This window comes from Panthera pardus, unplaced genomic scaffold, assembly GCF_024362965.1.
Source record: "Panthera pardus isolate Hobbes unplaced genomic scaffold, ASM2436296v1 HiC_scaffold_13, whole genome shotgun sequence".
NCBI lineage: Eukaryota > Metazoa > Chordata > Mammalia > Carnivora > Felidae > Panthera > Panthera pardus.
In genome coordinates, this window is record NW_026526688.1 from 86,737,802 (window position 1) to 86,753,402 (window position 15,601).

Sequence of the window (15,601 nt, forward strand, 5' to 3'; positions counted from 1 at the left end):
GGGCATGGCTGGAGTATCGGTGATTTAGTTTATTACTTAAGGTGAGCCTGGAAAGATAGCTATATCCGAAGCGCCATATTTGTACTGACAAAGAAGCATCTGAAAGTTAAAGTGTTTTATTTAGTTGGTGATTCCATACAGTAAAGAGTTAATGACTGGGTCTCCTTGGGGTAGGGAGAGTTCAGGGACATTGACTCCACTGGAGCTGGCTTAAAGCTAGTGCTTAATACTGTGTTCAATTCCCCATCACCAGAAATCTTCAAATCTTGAAAACCGGAATATCAGGCAAGGATACTAGAGAACTGCTGCACTAGGCAAGATCGGACTAGATACCGAACGTGGCCTGTTCCGCTTAAGTGTATATAAGGGAGGAGGAGGAGGAGGATGGTTAGTTCGTTCATCTTACCTCCAGTATTTGCATATCGCTATTGCCAAAGTGCCTCTTCCCAAAAAATTTGCCATAAGTAAATAAATAAATAAATAGCCTCCCGGTTTTAATACTACGAAAGGGATATGTAGAGTGAAAATTCTCCCACTTCATATACTTAAGATGTTCTCTATTGACACTTGTATGTCTTAATCATTAAGTGTTTGAAATTTATAGAAATACAACATTTAAAAAGTCTATATATTTGTCACTCAGATTTAACAAATGTTAACATTTTGTCATTGCTTCTGATTGTTTTTTAAATAAAAATTCACAGGTACATCAGGAACCACATCCCTCTCCAGATCCTAAATTTGTTGTATAATATTCTCACGCATGGGGGCGCCTAGGTGGCTCAGTTGGTTAAGCATCCAACTCTTGGTTTTGGTTCAGGTCATGATCTCACAGTTCCTGAGTTGGAGCCCCAATCAGGCTCCGTGCTGACAGTGCAGAGCCTGCTTGGGATTCTCTCTGCCCCTCCCCCGCCAAAAGTAAACAAAAAAATATTCTCATGCATCATAAATCAATAAACATATATGTAGTGATCTTCTATTTTATATTGTTTTCAACTCTTGCTCTTCTTTAACCCTCCTTGGGAATAAGAAGTGTGAGTCGAGTAAGATGTTGTCCAGAGGAAAAATCTGGGACTAGAGCATTGTTTTTCTAGCTGCTAACTCAAATCCTGTCACCTTTTTCCTGGGTCATAAATAAGGTTTTAGCATTCAAGTTCCGGAAATTCTTACATGGATTTCATGTAGCAAATGAAATATTGCTACATGCTATTGGTAGCATATTTCTACCAAAATATCATAGCTACTAGCTCCTGGCTGGAATTGCTTCATCAGGATTTTTCTCAAGATGGAGTTTCACCTACCGCTGCCTACTCCAAGTGTAGGGTTCCATCAGCTCTAACATGCTGAGAGGAATGTGCTTATACTTCATCACTTTCCCAAAATATACACTAGTAAAAGGATACAGGGACTAAAAGAACAAAACGGCCTTTTTCCAACAGCAGTACTGAAATTAGTAATTTGCTTACTGGGTTCTGTATGCTCTGACTAAACATAACTTCTGTTTCAACTTGTTGGATACTAGCAAAACCTGTGTCCGGACAAGCTTCCAAGGGATGATGTAGAAAGAATACCACTGTCAGGTTGCTGAGTGGACAAGAAGTTGAGAACCAACAACTGACTCAGCATATTAGTTGGGTGGTTTGCTTACTTGAGCATGAGTCCAGGAGGCTCAAACTAGGTTACAAACCATAATGTGACTCACAGATTAGCAATCTAGTTAGCCATCAGTTACATGTAAAAAAGAACCTAAAAGCATAGTACAATTATTTTACTCTTTGGTCAATAATTTTTGGTTAAATTTTCCCCCCCAATAACATTGTTAAAGAAAATATACAGAGATGGGGCACCTGGCTGGGTCAGTCAATAACCAGCATGTAGTTAGTAAATAAGAGCATGTGGCTCTTGATCTCAGGGTGGTGATTTCAAGCCCCACATCGGGCATAGAGCTTACTTTAAAAAAGGGAGGAAAGAAAGAAAAAGATTTGCTGACATTCATTGTGCTTTTAGATGGCCTTAAGTTTAAAGGATTAAAGTGTTAAAATTTATTATTTCTTTTACCTACATACATATTTTTCACAGTCTTTTAGACATCAGATTGAATTGACAATTGAATGCACAAAATCTGGCTCAATCGTGAAAGATATTTGTTGTCAATACAATGTCTTTGGTAGCCAAAAACAAGTTGTTTACAACTACCAAACACTTTCTAAGCTTCTCAAGGACCCTATAGGTTTTATGTTATAGCTGTAAAATTCAGGCATGCAGATATTAATTTGCCTAAAAATCAACAGCTACAATATGGTCTACAGGAATGGCAATTTGAACTTGACACTATGAACACTGTTCTACAGCTCATGGCCCCAGGAGACTATCCAAGTCTGTTAAGGTGGGCTAAGGAGGCTCACTAGATCTGGGGCCTGAACACCTTAGTCTGAATCCCAACCTCCTCTGGCGGTGGGATCCCGAGCCTGAGCCAATCAGGGGACTTCCAAAATAGGAAGGTTCTCCCCACAGCGTTGTGAAGCTTTACTACAACAGTGTGTGTGAACAGACTTTTAGGAACTGTTGAGAGGTCTTTTCAAATATATTTCACCTTGGATGAGTAGCTTGCCTTCCTCGAGCTTCATCTGTAAACTGAGGATAATAAGGCGTATCAAGCGGTCATTGTGAAGATGAAACGAGACAATGCATGTAAACCATATGATGCATAGTGCAGTGTCTGGAACACAGAATTCAATCAAAGTGCTAATTATTACTCAACAAGACACTTCATTTTCAGTTTTCTGGCTCATGTAGCAAGATTTTAGTAAATCTCTTGAGTATCCCTGGCACAGGGGCCTGAAATAAACTCTCAAAGGACAGAGAAGTGGATAAACTTCCCTTTGCGCCCTTTTAATCATTTCCTCTCTAACCTCATTTTACAGACAGAAGGCTGAGACCAGGAGTGCTAGAGTACTTGGCTACCACCGCGGTTCTCCAGAGTCAACACCTCGACGCAGCCTTGCGGCGCGGCGAGTCCCGCACTTTGTTCCGCCAGGGGGCGCTCGGCCAGGCGCCGACTCCGGGGGAGACGGGACGGGGGGAAGGCGGAGCCCGGCCCGGCAAGATGGCGCCGCCCGCGTTGTTGCGCCCGTTTTCCAAGCTGCTGGCTCCGGCCAGGATCCCAAGTGGCTGTGAGTGTACATCCTCGCTCAGGCCGACCCGACCCCCCCCCCCCCCCCGCCCCCGTCTGCCACTCCCAGAGTGAACCCAGCCCGCAGGGGCAGGGGGCGGCTGCGGTCTGGACTCGTCCCGCAGTGACCTTCGCCGGCCTGCGTCCTGGATCTCAGCCCTGACTGAGGCTCCCCATCACTCGCCGCCGACCCTCCTCTTAATGCCACCCGACAACTCTGAACCTATTTCCTGGGCTGTTTAAGCGGGGGAAGGCAGTAGTGAAGGGAGAATTAAAAGCAATAAAACGTAAATGTTAGGGTTTTTACTACAAGGCAATACGTTATAGATTTACAGACTCTGACCCCTTTCAGCTTCAGCGCGATCAAAATTCTACGTGCGGGAGCCGGCACATGACGGACCTGACTGGCTGAAAGTTGGACTGACCTTGGGCACCTCCGTCTTCTTGTGGATCTATGTGAGTTTTTACTCCCTTAATGTCACGAGACCCCAACACAGTGGGGAGGAGAAATGTCACTGTGAGATTGTTGCCGAGCAAATCTCCCATCCAGTAGGATGTTTATATAATTGCTAATTACATATTTCTTCATGAGGGAAGTCCCAAAGACTTAAAAGAAATATTAAAGATTTTCAGCGGTATTGAGAAAATATGATGAAGCTGAAACTTCTGTCATTCATCCTTAAGTAGCATGATTTTGTGATGAATGGTAGTTTTACGAAATATTAATTGCGCTTTATTTCCTAACGAGGATGGAGGCTGGTTGGGTTTTATGAAGGCACTTTTTTTCAGATGCCATAGGGACAAATCATCAATGAATAAGCTATACAAATTAAATCCCACTAGACTTCCCAAACATAAGATTTTAATCGATATTTGCATAAGTACATTGTTGGAAATTGTATTTAGTGTGTTGCAGCTCCCTCCCCCCTTTTTTTGTTTTTACACTATGCCTTTACAAGTAAAAACTCATTTAATCTTTACAGCAACACTATGTGGTAGGTAGTTTGCTGAACCCTGGTTCTCCCTGACTTAAGAGTCACACTATAGACCAAGGTGAGATACTGCCTCTCTGTAATTTTTTTAAAGTTGACTCAAAGTATCTGTGCTACATCAGTATTTAAAATGTTTTATTTTGTAGCTAATGAGTTTCTGGCTTCTTCCACTGCTTTCCACCTCCAACTCTTAGGTCTCTTAATTTGGGTTTTCTCATTAAAATGGCTTATTAAGGGTCACCTGGGTGTCTCACTCAGTTAAGCATCCGACTCTTGATATCAGCTTAGGTCTTGATCTCAGAGTCGTGCGTTCAAGCCCTGCATTGGGCTCTGGAGCCAACTTAAAAAAAATAAATAAATAAATAAAAATTATATATATATATATATATATATATATATATATATATATATATATATATATAGAATGGTTTGTTGACATGGGAAGGAGTAAGAGATGTTGAAAGTCATTTACAACTTAACAACGACAGTAACTAATCCTTTTTACAATAATATTTGTTACAATGAAATTTTTTTTTTTTTCAACATTTTTTAAATTTATTTTTGGAACAGAGAGAGACAGAGCATGAACGGGGGAGGGGCAGAGAGAGAGGGAGACACAGAATCGGAAACAGGCTCCAGGCTCCGAGCCATCAGCCCAGAGCCCGACGCGGGGCTCGAACTCACGGACCGCGAGATCGTGACCTGGCTGAAGTCGGACGCTTAACCGACTGCGCCACCCAGGCGCCCCTGAAATTTTAAAGTTTTCCCCAAAAAGCTCTTTTGCTGCTGAGAACTCTGATTGAAATTGGATCTTTGACTGCAACAAATGTCACCCTGTATCAACCATTGTTTTGATATTATGTTGCATTCTGTTAGACAGTGGTTTTAAGAAAGTGTCTATCTCCTGTGACATCTAACTAATACACATACAGTTGAGGGATGGAGTTGATCATTCACTGAAGTATCAAACTTGTACGGTTAGAAGTATAACACACCCACCAACCAACCTGGACCTCATTTAAGAACTCAGTTCTGGTTGGTTGTGTTGGTTTAGCTCCTCTATGGTAAGTTATTTATTATATTAATTAACCTCTGAATGAAATAACTTATTTGGCAGAAGTTGAATTTAAGCTTGTAAGGGCTGCTGTCTTCAAATTTAGCATGCCAGATTGAAGTCAACAAGTATATGCCATTCATAGTTTTTGGGCTTTTGTATCTCTTAGTCTTTCATTTTTAACTAGAATAGTTGTAATTCTTTTTTGCTTTTCCAACCTGTGTAGAAAAACAAATCCAGGCCCCAGTGCCCCATGCCTTCCCCAAACCCTAGAATAGTTGTAAATTCTTTTAACCTATTCTTATTTCTCTTGTATACCTCTTATATACCAAATATAAGTATCATTAATTAGCCTCTTCTTTTAAGTTGCCAGGAAGAATACATTTCTAATTTTAATTGTTACCTACTCTAGCTCATCAAACAACATAATGAAGATGTTTTAGAGTATAAAAGAAGAAATGGGTTGGAATAAACTATTGAAATACTAATACAGTAAGTATGCAATTTTATAGGATTAATAAATTACGCAAGTTAATTTGGCCTCTTTTTAAATAGTGTATTTTGGTTTTTTTTTAATTGGGTTGATACTTTTTTTAAGTATTTAAGATTTTTTTTAATGTTTGTTTTGAGAGAGAGAGTGTGCACACGCACGAGAGAACACACAGGGGAGGGGCAGAGAGCAAGGGAGAGAGAGAATCCCAAGTAGGTTCTGTGCTGTCAACACAGAACCCGATGCAGAGCTGTCTCACAAACTGTGAGATCATGACCTGAGCCAAAATCAAGAGTCAGGTACTTGACCAACTGAGCCACCCAGGTGCCCCTATTCTTTTTTGTTTATTTTATTTTAGTAATCTCTACATCCAAGGTGAGGCTCGAACTCACAACCCCAAGATCAAGGGTCAGATCCTCCTCTAACTGAGCCAGCCAGGCGTCCCTGTTGGGTTTACATTTTTTAGCACCTATATTCCTGTCTGTGACACATTTTTGAATTTTAATACCTTACCTCAAGTGTCTCTCAGCATAATCATTTTTAATCACTATGCTTTGACTATGTTCAAAGAACATTGTGGTGGAGAATGAAACCAAAATCATATTTTTTATTACATCATAGTCCTGAAGACACAAGTTACCACTATTCTTGTATATGTTTCTTTTTTTTTTTTTTAATTTTTATCTATTTTGAGAGAGAACAGGCATGCAAGTAGGGGAGGGACAGAGAGAGGGGGGAGAGAGAGAATCCCAAGGAGGCTCTGCACTGTCAGTGCAGAGCCTGATGCGGGGCTTGATCTCATGAACCGTGAGATCATGACATGAGCCCTAATCAAGAATCTGACACTTAACTAACTGAGCCACCCAGGTGCCCCTTGTGTACATCTTATCTATTTGTCATATACAACACTTGAGTGTAAATTCCATGAGAACAGAGACCTTGTCTATTTTATTAATCATGATGTACTCAGCGAATTGCCCAGTGCCTGGGCCTACTGGGAATTTAATATTTGTAGAATGGATGAATATATATGGGCAGTAGACTGGTGAATCTTTTACCATATGACCATTTCATTATGATTGTCATTACAACTAACACCCAATTGGACAGTTCCTGATAAAATCTGTCTATGAACAAGATACTATACTCTGCATGCTCTGTGATTTAAAAAAAAAAAGGGGGTGAGTTTATTTTATATGTCAATATATATATGTATATACATAGTATATTTCTGAAAATCCTTTTAAAGAAATTCTGTATTAATCCTTTTATAAAATGAAAACTCACAAATCTCAACTTTCATGGATTAGGTTGATCAAAGTAAGTAACATATTCGCTTGATAATAAAATAGTAAATACTAGCATACACTTTTTAAAAATATTTAACAACTCTCAAACTCAGCTCTTTAGGGTTTGATAATCCAAATTTTTCACTTTTTTTCCTATTGGTATCACCTTGCTATCACTACTTTAGTCAGCCAATCAAGAGATAAGAATAAAATAGATATTTTTTTTTCTTTTTTTTTTTTCTTTTTTTTTTTTAATACTTATTTAGTTTTTGAGACAGAGAGAGACAGAGCATGAATGGGGGAGGGTCAGAGAAAGAGGGAGACACAGAATCTGAAACAGGCTCCAGGCTCTGAGTGGTCAGCACAGAGCCCGACGCGGGGCTCGAACTCACAGACCATGAGATCATGACCTGAGCTGAAGTCGAACGCTCAACCGACTGAGCCACCCAGGCGCCCCAGAATAAAATAGATATTTAAATCAAGATGCTTTTGCTACTTTCTTATAGGTCACATAAAATATTTTTTGCTAGGGGCGCCTGGGTGGCTCAGTCGGTTAAGCGTCTGACTTTGGCTCAGGTTATGATATCATGGTTCATGAGTTTGAGCCCCTCATTGGGCTCTGTGTTGACAGCTCGGAGCCTGGAGCCTGCTTCGGATTCTGTGTCTCCCTCTCTCTCTGGCCCTTCCCCTCTCGAGCTCTGTCTCTCTCTCTCAAAAATAAATAAACATTAAAAATATATTATATTGGGGCGCCTGGGTGGCTCAGTCGGTTAAGCGTCTGACTTCGGCTCAGGTCATGATCTCGCGGTCCGTGAGTTCGAGCCCTGCGTTGGGCTCTGTGCTGACAGCTCAGAGCCTGGAGCCTGTTTCAGATTCTGTGTCTCCCTCTCTCTCTGACCCTCCCCCATTCATGCTCTGTCTCTCTCTGTCTCAAAAATAAATAAACGCTAAAAAAAAAAAAATATATATATATATATATATATTTTTTTTTTTTTTTGCTAAAACTTAAGTAAAATGAAGGGTTGATATTCTTTGTGGATTTGTTTTCTAGACTTTCCAAGATGCTCTAAGGTGAATTATTCAGAATGGTCTAATTTTAATATTATTTCTACTGGTTAATGCTATAGTTTTCATTTTTTTCTCTTCATTATAGGTATGCTTCATATAGTGATTTTACCAGTTCCTTTGGATTCACCAATCTGTTGAGTTGTAAACGTGAGAGAAAAAGTTATATGTGAATGTATGTCAAATCAGCATTTGTTTGCATCATTAAATGAAAAAATAAAAAACTTCTGTGTTCCTCAGATTATATATGTTGTGACAATATGTCGAAAATGTCAGTTCTAGGGTATGTTATTAGAGATATTTTTATGTGGAAAGTACCATCTGATAACAGGGCCAGTGGTAATTAAGAACACATTGGTAAGAAAACTTACTTATTAAAGAGATAGATTAAAAAATTACTGCTGAAGGATTTATTCCTTATATCAACTTTTAAGAAAATAATGTGTATTTATTTTTGAGAAGGAGAGAGAGACAGAGAATCCGAAGTAGGCTCCAGGCTCCGAACTGTCAGCACAGAGCCCAATGTGGGGCTTGAATCCCCGAACCGTGAGATCATGACCTGAAGTCTGGCACTTAACCGACTGAGCCACCCAGGCACCCTTCCTTGTATCAACTTTTAATTTCAAAAATTCTTGAGCGTCAGGGTGATAGAACTACTTTATTACTCAACACAGAAGAGCCCAAATACTGTTTTTTTCTGGAAGAGCCATTCTGGTAGGGTTTGTTCTGACTCTATTTCCTTAAATTTGAATGATTGTCATTTGGGTGACTTCTGTACTCTCCAGTTATGACAGTGCAGTTTGTTGTCCCTTTTTATAATATGACTTAGCAAACTCCTGACTGTTTAAGCAAAGGAGGAAGGGGAGAGAGATTTATTAGGCACAAAATAAGATACATTTCATTTATCCCTCATCAAAACCCTTTCTTGTGGGAAAAACAAAAACAAAAACCACCTTTTTTTGTGTATCAGTTAATGATTTATCAGTTGAAATTTATATATATGCCACTTCATTAACTTGTGATTTAAACAGTGTACCATACATTTAAAAATTGATTTTTCATGTCTCTATATTGATGTTAAATGGAGAGACTTACTGTGTTATAATTACTTTTGTGTATGTTTTAGGCTGTTGCCAACATTTATTCTTGGGAATTCATGGCCTAATATCTTTGGAAATCACTTCTGAACATAAATTCAGAGTTAACATTATTTCAGATTAGTTACTTGATGCAATCAGTAAAAGACCAGATACAATAGTTACTATCAACTCCTGGTAGTTTGGAGTCCTAGCTGATAGAGCTGGAAAGGACCTTTAGGGGTTATATAGACAAATCTCGTAATTTTACAGATGCAGACACCAGAGGTGAAGAGAGATATATTCAATGGCACTGTAGCAGATAGAATAATGGATCCCCAAAGATGACTATTGCCTACTCTTTGGAATCTGTATTAATGTAAGGTTATATGGCAAAGAGGAATTAAGATTACAGATGGAATTAAGTTTGCTAATCAGCTGACACTTAGAGAGGGAAATTATCCTGTATTAGTTGGTTGGGCCCAATAAAATCACAAGGTTCCTTATAAGCGGGGCAGGGGCGGGGAGGCGGGGGGGAAGGCACAGGAGTGTGTCAGTGATGTGATATGAGAAAGACTCAGCTGACCATTCCTAGCTTTGGGGGTGAAAGTCCAAGACTTTGGGTCTAAGAGCCAAAGAATGGAAAAGTCAAACAAATTCACCCCTGAAGCCTCCAGAAAGGAACACAGTCCTGCTGACACCATGATTTTTAGCCCAGTGAGAGCTGTGTTGGGTTTCTCACCTGAAAAAACGATAAGATAATAAATTTGTGTTGTTTTAAAACACTTTGTTATAGCAGCAGTAGGGAACTAACATTGTCACACGGTAATAGAAACCACGAAGTCAGGTATCAGGGAATGTTCCACTAAAAGAAACGCTTAAAAATTCACCTCCCAAAAGGGAATAGAAGACTTTAAGACACTTGAAATTCCAGAAACTGATGACCTTAGTTGGAAATAATAAACAATATCAACCATATGTCAGGCCTTGCAAATCTGGCTACTTTGTGTGGACTTTCACCTTGACTATGCCTGTATGACTCCAGGGGGAGCCATTCCTGAAGACCAGGGCTATCCCAGAGAATTTTTCTGTATTGATGGAAATGTTCTGTCTGCTATCCAATATAGTAGCCACTAGTCCCATGTGACTATTGAGCATCTGGAATGCAATTAATGTGACTGAATTTTAAATATTTAATTTTCATTAATTTAAATAGCCACATGAGGCTGGTGGCTGCTTTATTGGATAGCACAGATGTAAATTATTCTTTGGCTAACCTAGAGTTGTGCACATAGTGATACTGGTGAAAATGCTTTCTAAGTTAAATATTGAAACCTAACTCAAACTATGTTAAGCTAAAAAAAGGTTATGAAGATACAGAGTGACTCAGGCACCAAGAACAGGAACGCACCTGGGCCAGGAATAATGGGTCTGGAACTCAAATGTTATCAAGACTCTTGTTCTTAGCCCTGCTGTCTGTGTCTCTGTTTTCTTTGCACAATTTTGTTTTCTAACTCAATCCACATTGTAAGGGGCCATAGTCAATAGTTCCTAGATTTACATTTTAGTTCAAACGTGTAGCTGGATTGAAGAAGAATAATTCTGGTTCTAAATTCCTAAGAGGATCTTTGGTCAAATGATGGTTTCTTTAGTAATGATGTAAGAGATCCATTAAAAAAACAAACAAACAAAAAAAAGATGCAGGGGTGCCTGGGTAGCTCAGTCAGTTAAGCATTTGACTCTTGATTTCAGATCAGGTAAGGATCTCACAGTTCATGAGATTGAACCTACGTCAGGCTCCAGGCACTGTGCAGTGATAGTGTGGAACCTGTTTGGGATTCTCTCTCCTCTCTCTCTGCCCCTCCCCTGTTTGGCTCTCTCTCTCAAACAAAACAAAACAAAACAAAAAACAAACAAACAAAAAAAAACAGACAAAATCCCTTGTCAAATACCATCAAGTTTTTTATTAGGTCAATATCAGGTAGACCTTTTCTCAGATTTAGTATCTGTGGGGTATTCACTTATTCATTTATTATTATTATTTTTAGTTTTTTTAATGTTTATTTATTTTGAGAGAGAGAGAAGGAGAGGGAGAGCATGAGCAGAGGAGGGGCAGAGGGAGAGAGAGAATCCCAAGTAGACTCTGTGCTGTCAGTGCAGAGAGCCTGATGTGGGGCTTGAATTCACAAGCCATGAGATCATGACCTGAGCCAAAATCAAGAGTTGGACGTTCAACCTACTGAGCCACCCAGGTGATCCACATTCATTTATTTTTAAGTAAGCTCTACACCCAATGTGGGGCTCGAACTCACAACCCCAAGATCAAGAGTTGCATGCTCTTCTAACTGAGCCAGCAGGTGCACCTAAATTGTTTAAGTTGCCATGGAAAGAACAGGCTATATAAATTTAGTTGCAAGTATAGGAAATTATAGGTTAAATTGTGTCCCCCTAAAAGATATGTTGTAGTCCTAACCCTCAGTATATCAGAATGTGACCTTATTTGGAAATAAGATGCTTGCAGCTGTAATTAGTTATGATCTTCATACAGGAGTGGACCCTTAATCCAATATGGCTGGTATATCTATGAAAAGAGACACAGATACAGGGGTGCCTGGCCGGCTCAGTTGGAAGAGCATATGACTCTTGATCTCAGGGTTGTGAGTTCAAGCCCCACATTGGATGTAGAGATTACTTAAAAATAAAATCTTAAAAAAAAAAAAAGAGGAAGAAGAGACACAGATACACAGGGAAAAAACAGCCATGTAATGATGGAGGCAGAGATTAGAATCCTGCATCTATAAGCCAAGGATTATCAGCAAACTCAGAAGCTAGAAAAGGCAAGGAAGTCTTCTCCCCTACAGGTTTCAGAGGGTGTGTGACCCTACTGACACCTTGATTTCAGACTTTGAGTGCACCAAACTGTGAAAGAATCTATTTTTGTTGATTTAAGCCATCCAAATTTGTAGTAACCTGTTTCAGTAACCTAAAGAAAATTACACAGAAGTGTGAGGGAATCTCATGTTTATTTTACCACAGATGAGACAGTGAGTAGACGGGGAGTGTACTGAGTGACCTCCAAGAATAATTTAAGTATTTACTACCTTGATTACCTTTCCCTTTCATTTCATCTAAATATTTTAGGCCATCAAAAGGGTGCTTATCTGCCAATTTGTCTCCCTAGATATTCTTATAAATTGTTTCACTTTATATTGATCTGTTGAAAGTACAGATTATAGCCTAAGAATTTGGTGTTCAGAAAAGCGAAGGTGGGGGGTGCCTGGGTTGCCCAGTCAGTTACGCGTCCACTTGATTTCCACTCAGGTCATGATCTCAGGGGCGTGGGATCGAGCCCCTCCAGCTGTTTCTAACTTTTGGTGGAGCCCAGGAAATCACTCAGTCTTTGAAGATTGCTTTTTAATTTATAACACTTAGGCCTTGAATAAGTATGATTAATATTCCAGTAGATGACCCTTAACAGAATGTTTTCAAGACTAGTATCTTCTTTGTCAACAGTCACAATTAGATGGAGTCCATATAATTACAATTAATTATAGGAAGTCATGGAGTCTCACAATTGGACTCCATCTAATTGTGATTAGATGGTAAGCCAAATTATCCCTGACCCTTGATTCTTGTTTTCCCAGCCAGTCTAAGGAAAATGTCAAGGATGTGCTCAAGGGCAGCATTATAAACAGTGTGACTTAACAGCTGGGAAATTATTGTCTGAGCATTTCAGAGTGTTCTATAGTGAAGACCTGTGTTAAAATTCTCTTGTATTTGGGAGGAACAGTTTGCCACAGAATAAATTTGACAACCCATGCACATGTCCTCTCTAGGGAAATGTTTCATCATGATGTGAAAAGAGTTTGCCACCAAAATGGAAAGCCACGTATTCTACAGGAGCAGTAGAGTGAGTAGAAAATTCCCTTTGATCCAAGAGGCATTGAGCTTGGGGCACCTGGCTGGTTTAGTCGGTGGAGCATGCTGCTTTTAATCTCGGGGTTGTGAGTTTGAGCCCCACTTTGGGGCACAGTGCTTACTTGAAAAAAAAAAAAAAAAAAAGGAAACAAGAGGCACTGAGCTTTTAGCTAAGATGGATAAGGATCTGGAGAGTGGCATGGTTTATCTACAGCCTTGCCTTTCCCAGCTGGGATGGCCACATCCAACCTAAAGAACACGATAATCTCCCCACTAGATCTTGCCAAATAATAAGAGAGTGGTATACAATAGATCCTGTCATGTGTGCATTGAAAGACAGCAGAATATGGTAAAGGTAAAGGAAGCCTTGAGCTCTAACTTGGGCTAGAACTCGGAATCTACCACTGCTCCTCCAACTAGCTGAGTATGTTTCGTACCTAATGTGCATTGGAGCTTACATCAACCCTATGAATAAAGGAATTGTCCACATTTTACTCAAATCAGGAAAACACCAGGTATCCGGCTCCCAAACTCATGCTCTTTTTTTTTTTAATTTAATTTTTTATTTTTTTTAAATTTACATCCAAATTAGTTAGCATATAGTGCAACAATGATTTCAGGAGTAGATTCCTTAGTGCCCCTTACCCACTTAGCCCATCCCCCCTTCACAATTCCTCTAGTAACCCTGTTTGTTCTCCATATTTATGAATCTCTTCTGTTTTGTCCCCCTCCCTGTTTTTATATTATTTTTGTTTCCCTTCCCTTATGTTCATCTGTTTTGTCTCTTAAAGCCCTCATATGAGTGAAGTCATATGATTTTTGTCTTTTCTCTAATTTCACTAAGCATAATACCCTACAGTTCCATCCACGTAGTTGCAAATGGCAAGATTTCATTCTTTTTGATTGCCGAGAAATACACCATTGTATATATGTATATATACCACATTTTCTGTATCCATTCATCCATTGATGGACATTTGGGCTCTTTCCATACTTTGGCTATTGTTGATAGTCCTGCTATAAACATGGGGGTGCATGTGTCCCTTCGAAACAGCACACCTGTATCCCATGGATAAATGCCTAGTAGTGCAATTGCTGGGTCGTAGGGTAGTTCTATTTTTAGTTTTTTGAGGAACCTCCATACTGGTTTCCAGAGTGGCTGCACCAGCTTGCATTCCCACCAAACTCATGCTCTTAACCACAGTATTATACTACCTCAGTTTTTTCTCACAGGTAATAAAAGGATAATCAACATTATCCCAATATCCTTTGGGACTGTTAGGATGAACTACAAAAGTAGATGTGACAATACTTTGGGAAAATCTTCAAAAGTCCTATATATGTGTGTTATTCTTGCATTGTTTAAACCAGTTGGTTTGCATTGTTAAAACTAGTTTGGTTTTAACAAACCCCTTAATTACATTTATTATTAATATCTGATCAGAGATTTCTGTGCCATCATAGGCCCCATGGATAGTGGACGACTTGGTAGCTACATCTAAGAAAAGATGCTGGTTCTGTGTCTCATTTATCTGCAACTAAAACATCTATGTGACAGCAGAAATTTTATCTTATTCATTGGATAATGCCTTGGAACAGTGCCTTGTGAAATAAATTATAACCAATCTCCAGCATCTAGCATAGTCCCTAGCATCTTGTAAGCACTTTGACAGACACTTACAGTTTGACTGAGATTGGATGGATACTATGCAACCTGGGGGTGATGCAGAAGACCTCAGACTATACCCAGACTCTGAGTATACAACTGGATTCTGAAGAGGAGCCTGGAACAGTGTCCTGGGAATCACCATCATTTATAGTTGATGAAAGAATCTTTTTTCAGGGGAGCCTCCAACACATTAAATGACAGTACAATGCATGCATTAATTCATTTAGATAGCTAACCCCTAGTTGCCAGAGAATGTGTACTTGATGCTGGTCAAGGTAGTAAGTGCACTCACCTGCATTTTGCTGCTTTCAGGACTACCAATTTTTTGGTGGAGTCCTAGCCCCTTCTTGTGCTGCTTGGAAATCTAAATTTGATCTCTCAACTACAGGTTACCTAATTGCTCTTATTAAGTGTTTAATCACTAGGGATAGCTAGCTGCTCTGAGTATCAAAAACCCAGTTCTGACTTTGTATTCTTCAAGTGAGAGTATGTTAAATATTACTAGAGTTGGGTGCAGAAGTAGAATCTCTGAGGAGTGTTTATTCAAATAGCAAATGAGCAAATGTGCCTGTAACATGCAAAAGAACTTGAAACTAGAAGAACTACGATCATGTCCTTTATTTTTTAATTCATGACCATCAGTCCCTGGACATTCCTCCCTACCACCAAGCCATTTGCTAAAGGTAATAATTACCATCTTCCTCAGAGGGTTGAAATGAGAATTAAAGGAGATAATATATGTGCAAGTGCTTTATACACTATCAAGTGCCAAACGTATATTAGGGAACATTATAAATATCTTTTTTTAATGTTTATTTATTTATTTTTAAGTGAGAGCGAGCAAGAACAAGGGAGGGGCAGAGGGATAGGGAGAGA

At 39.4% G+C, this 15,601-nt stretch overlaps 1 protein-coding gene across 1 annotated transcript; it reads left to right on the plus strand.

Moving 5' to 3' along the window:
• Positions 1-3,038: 3,038 nt before the first annotated feature.
• Positions 3,039-9,272, plus strand: NDUFC1 (NADH:ubiquinone oxidoreductase subunit C1). The gene is made up of 4 exons (XM_019419922.2): positions 3,039-3,173; positions 3,525-3,628; positions 5,631-5,710; positions 8,151-9,272. Exons 1-3 carry the CDS (start codon positions 3,107-3,109, stop codon positions 5,688-5,690), a joined length of 231 nt encoding a protein of 76 aa, XP_019275467.1. The 5' UTR covers positions 3,039-3,106; the 3' UTR covers positions 5,691-5,710; positions 8,151-9,272.
• Positions 9,273-15,601: the final 6,329 nt, after the last annotated feature.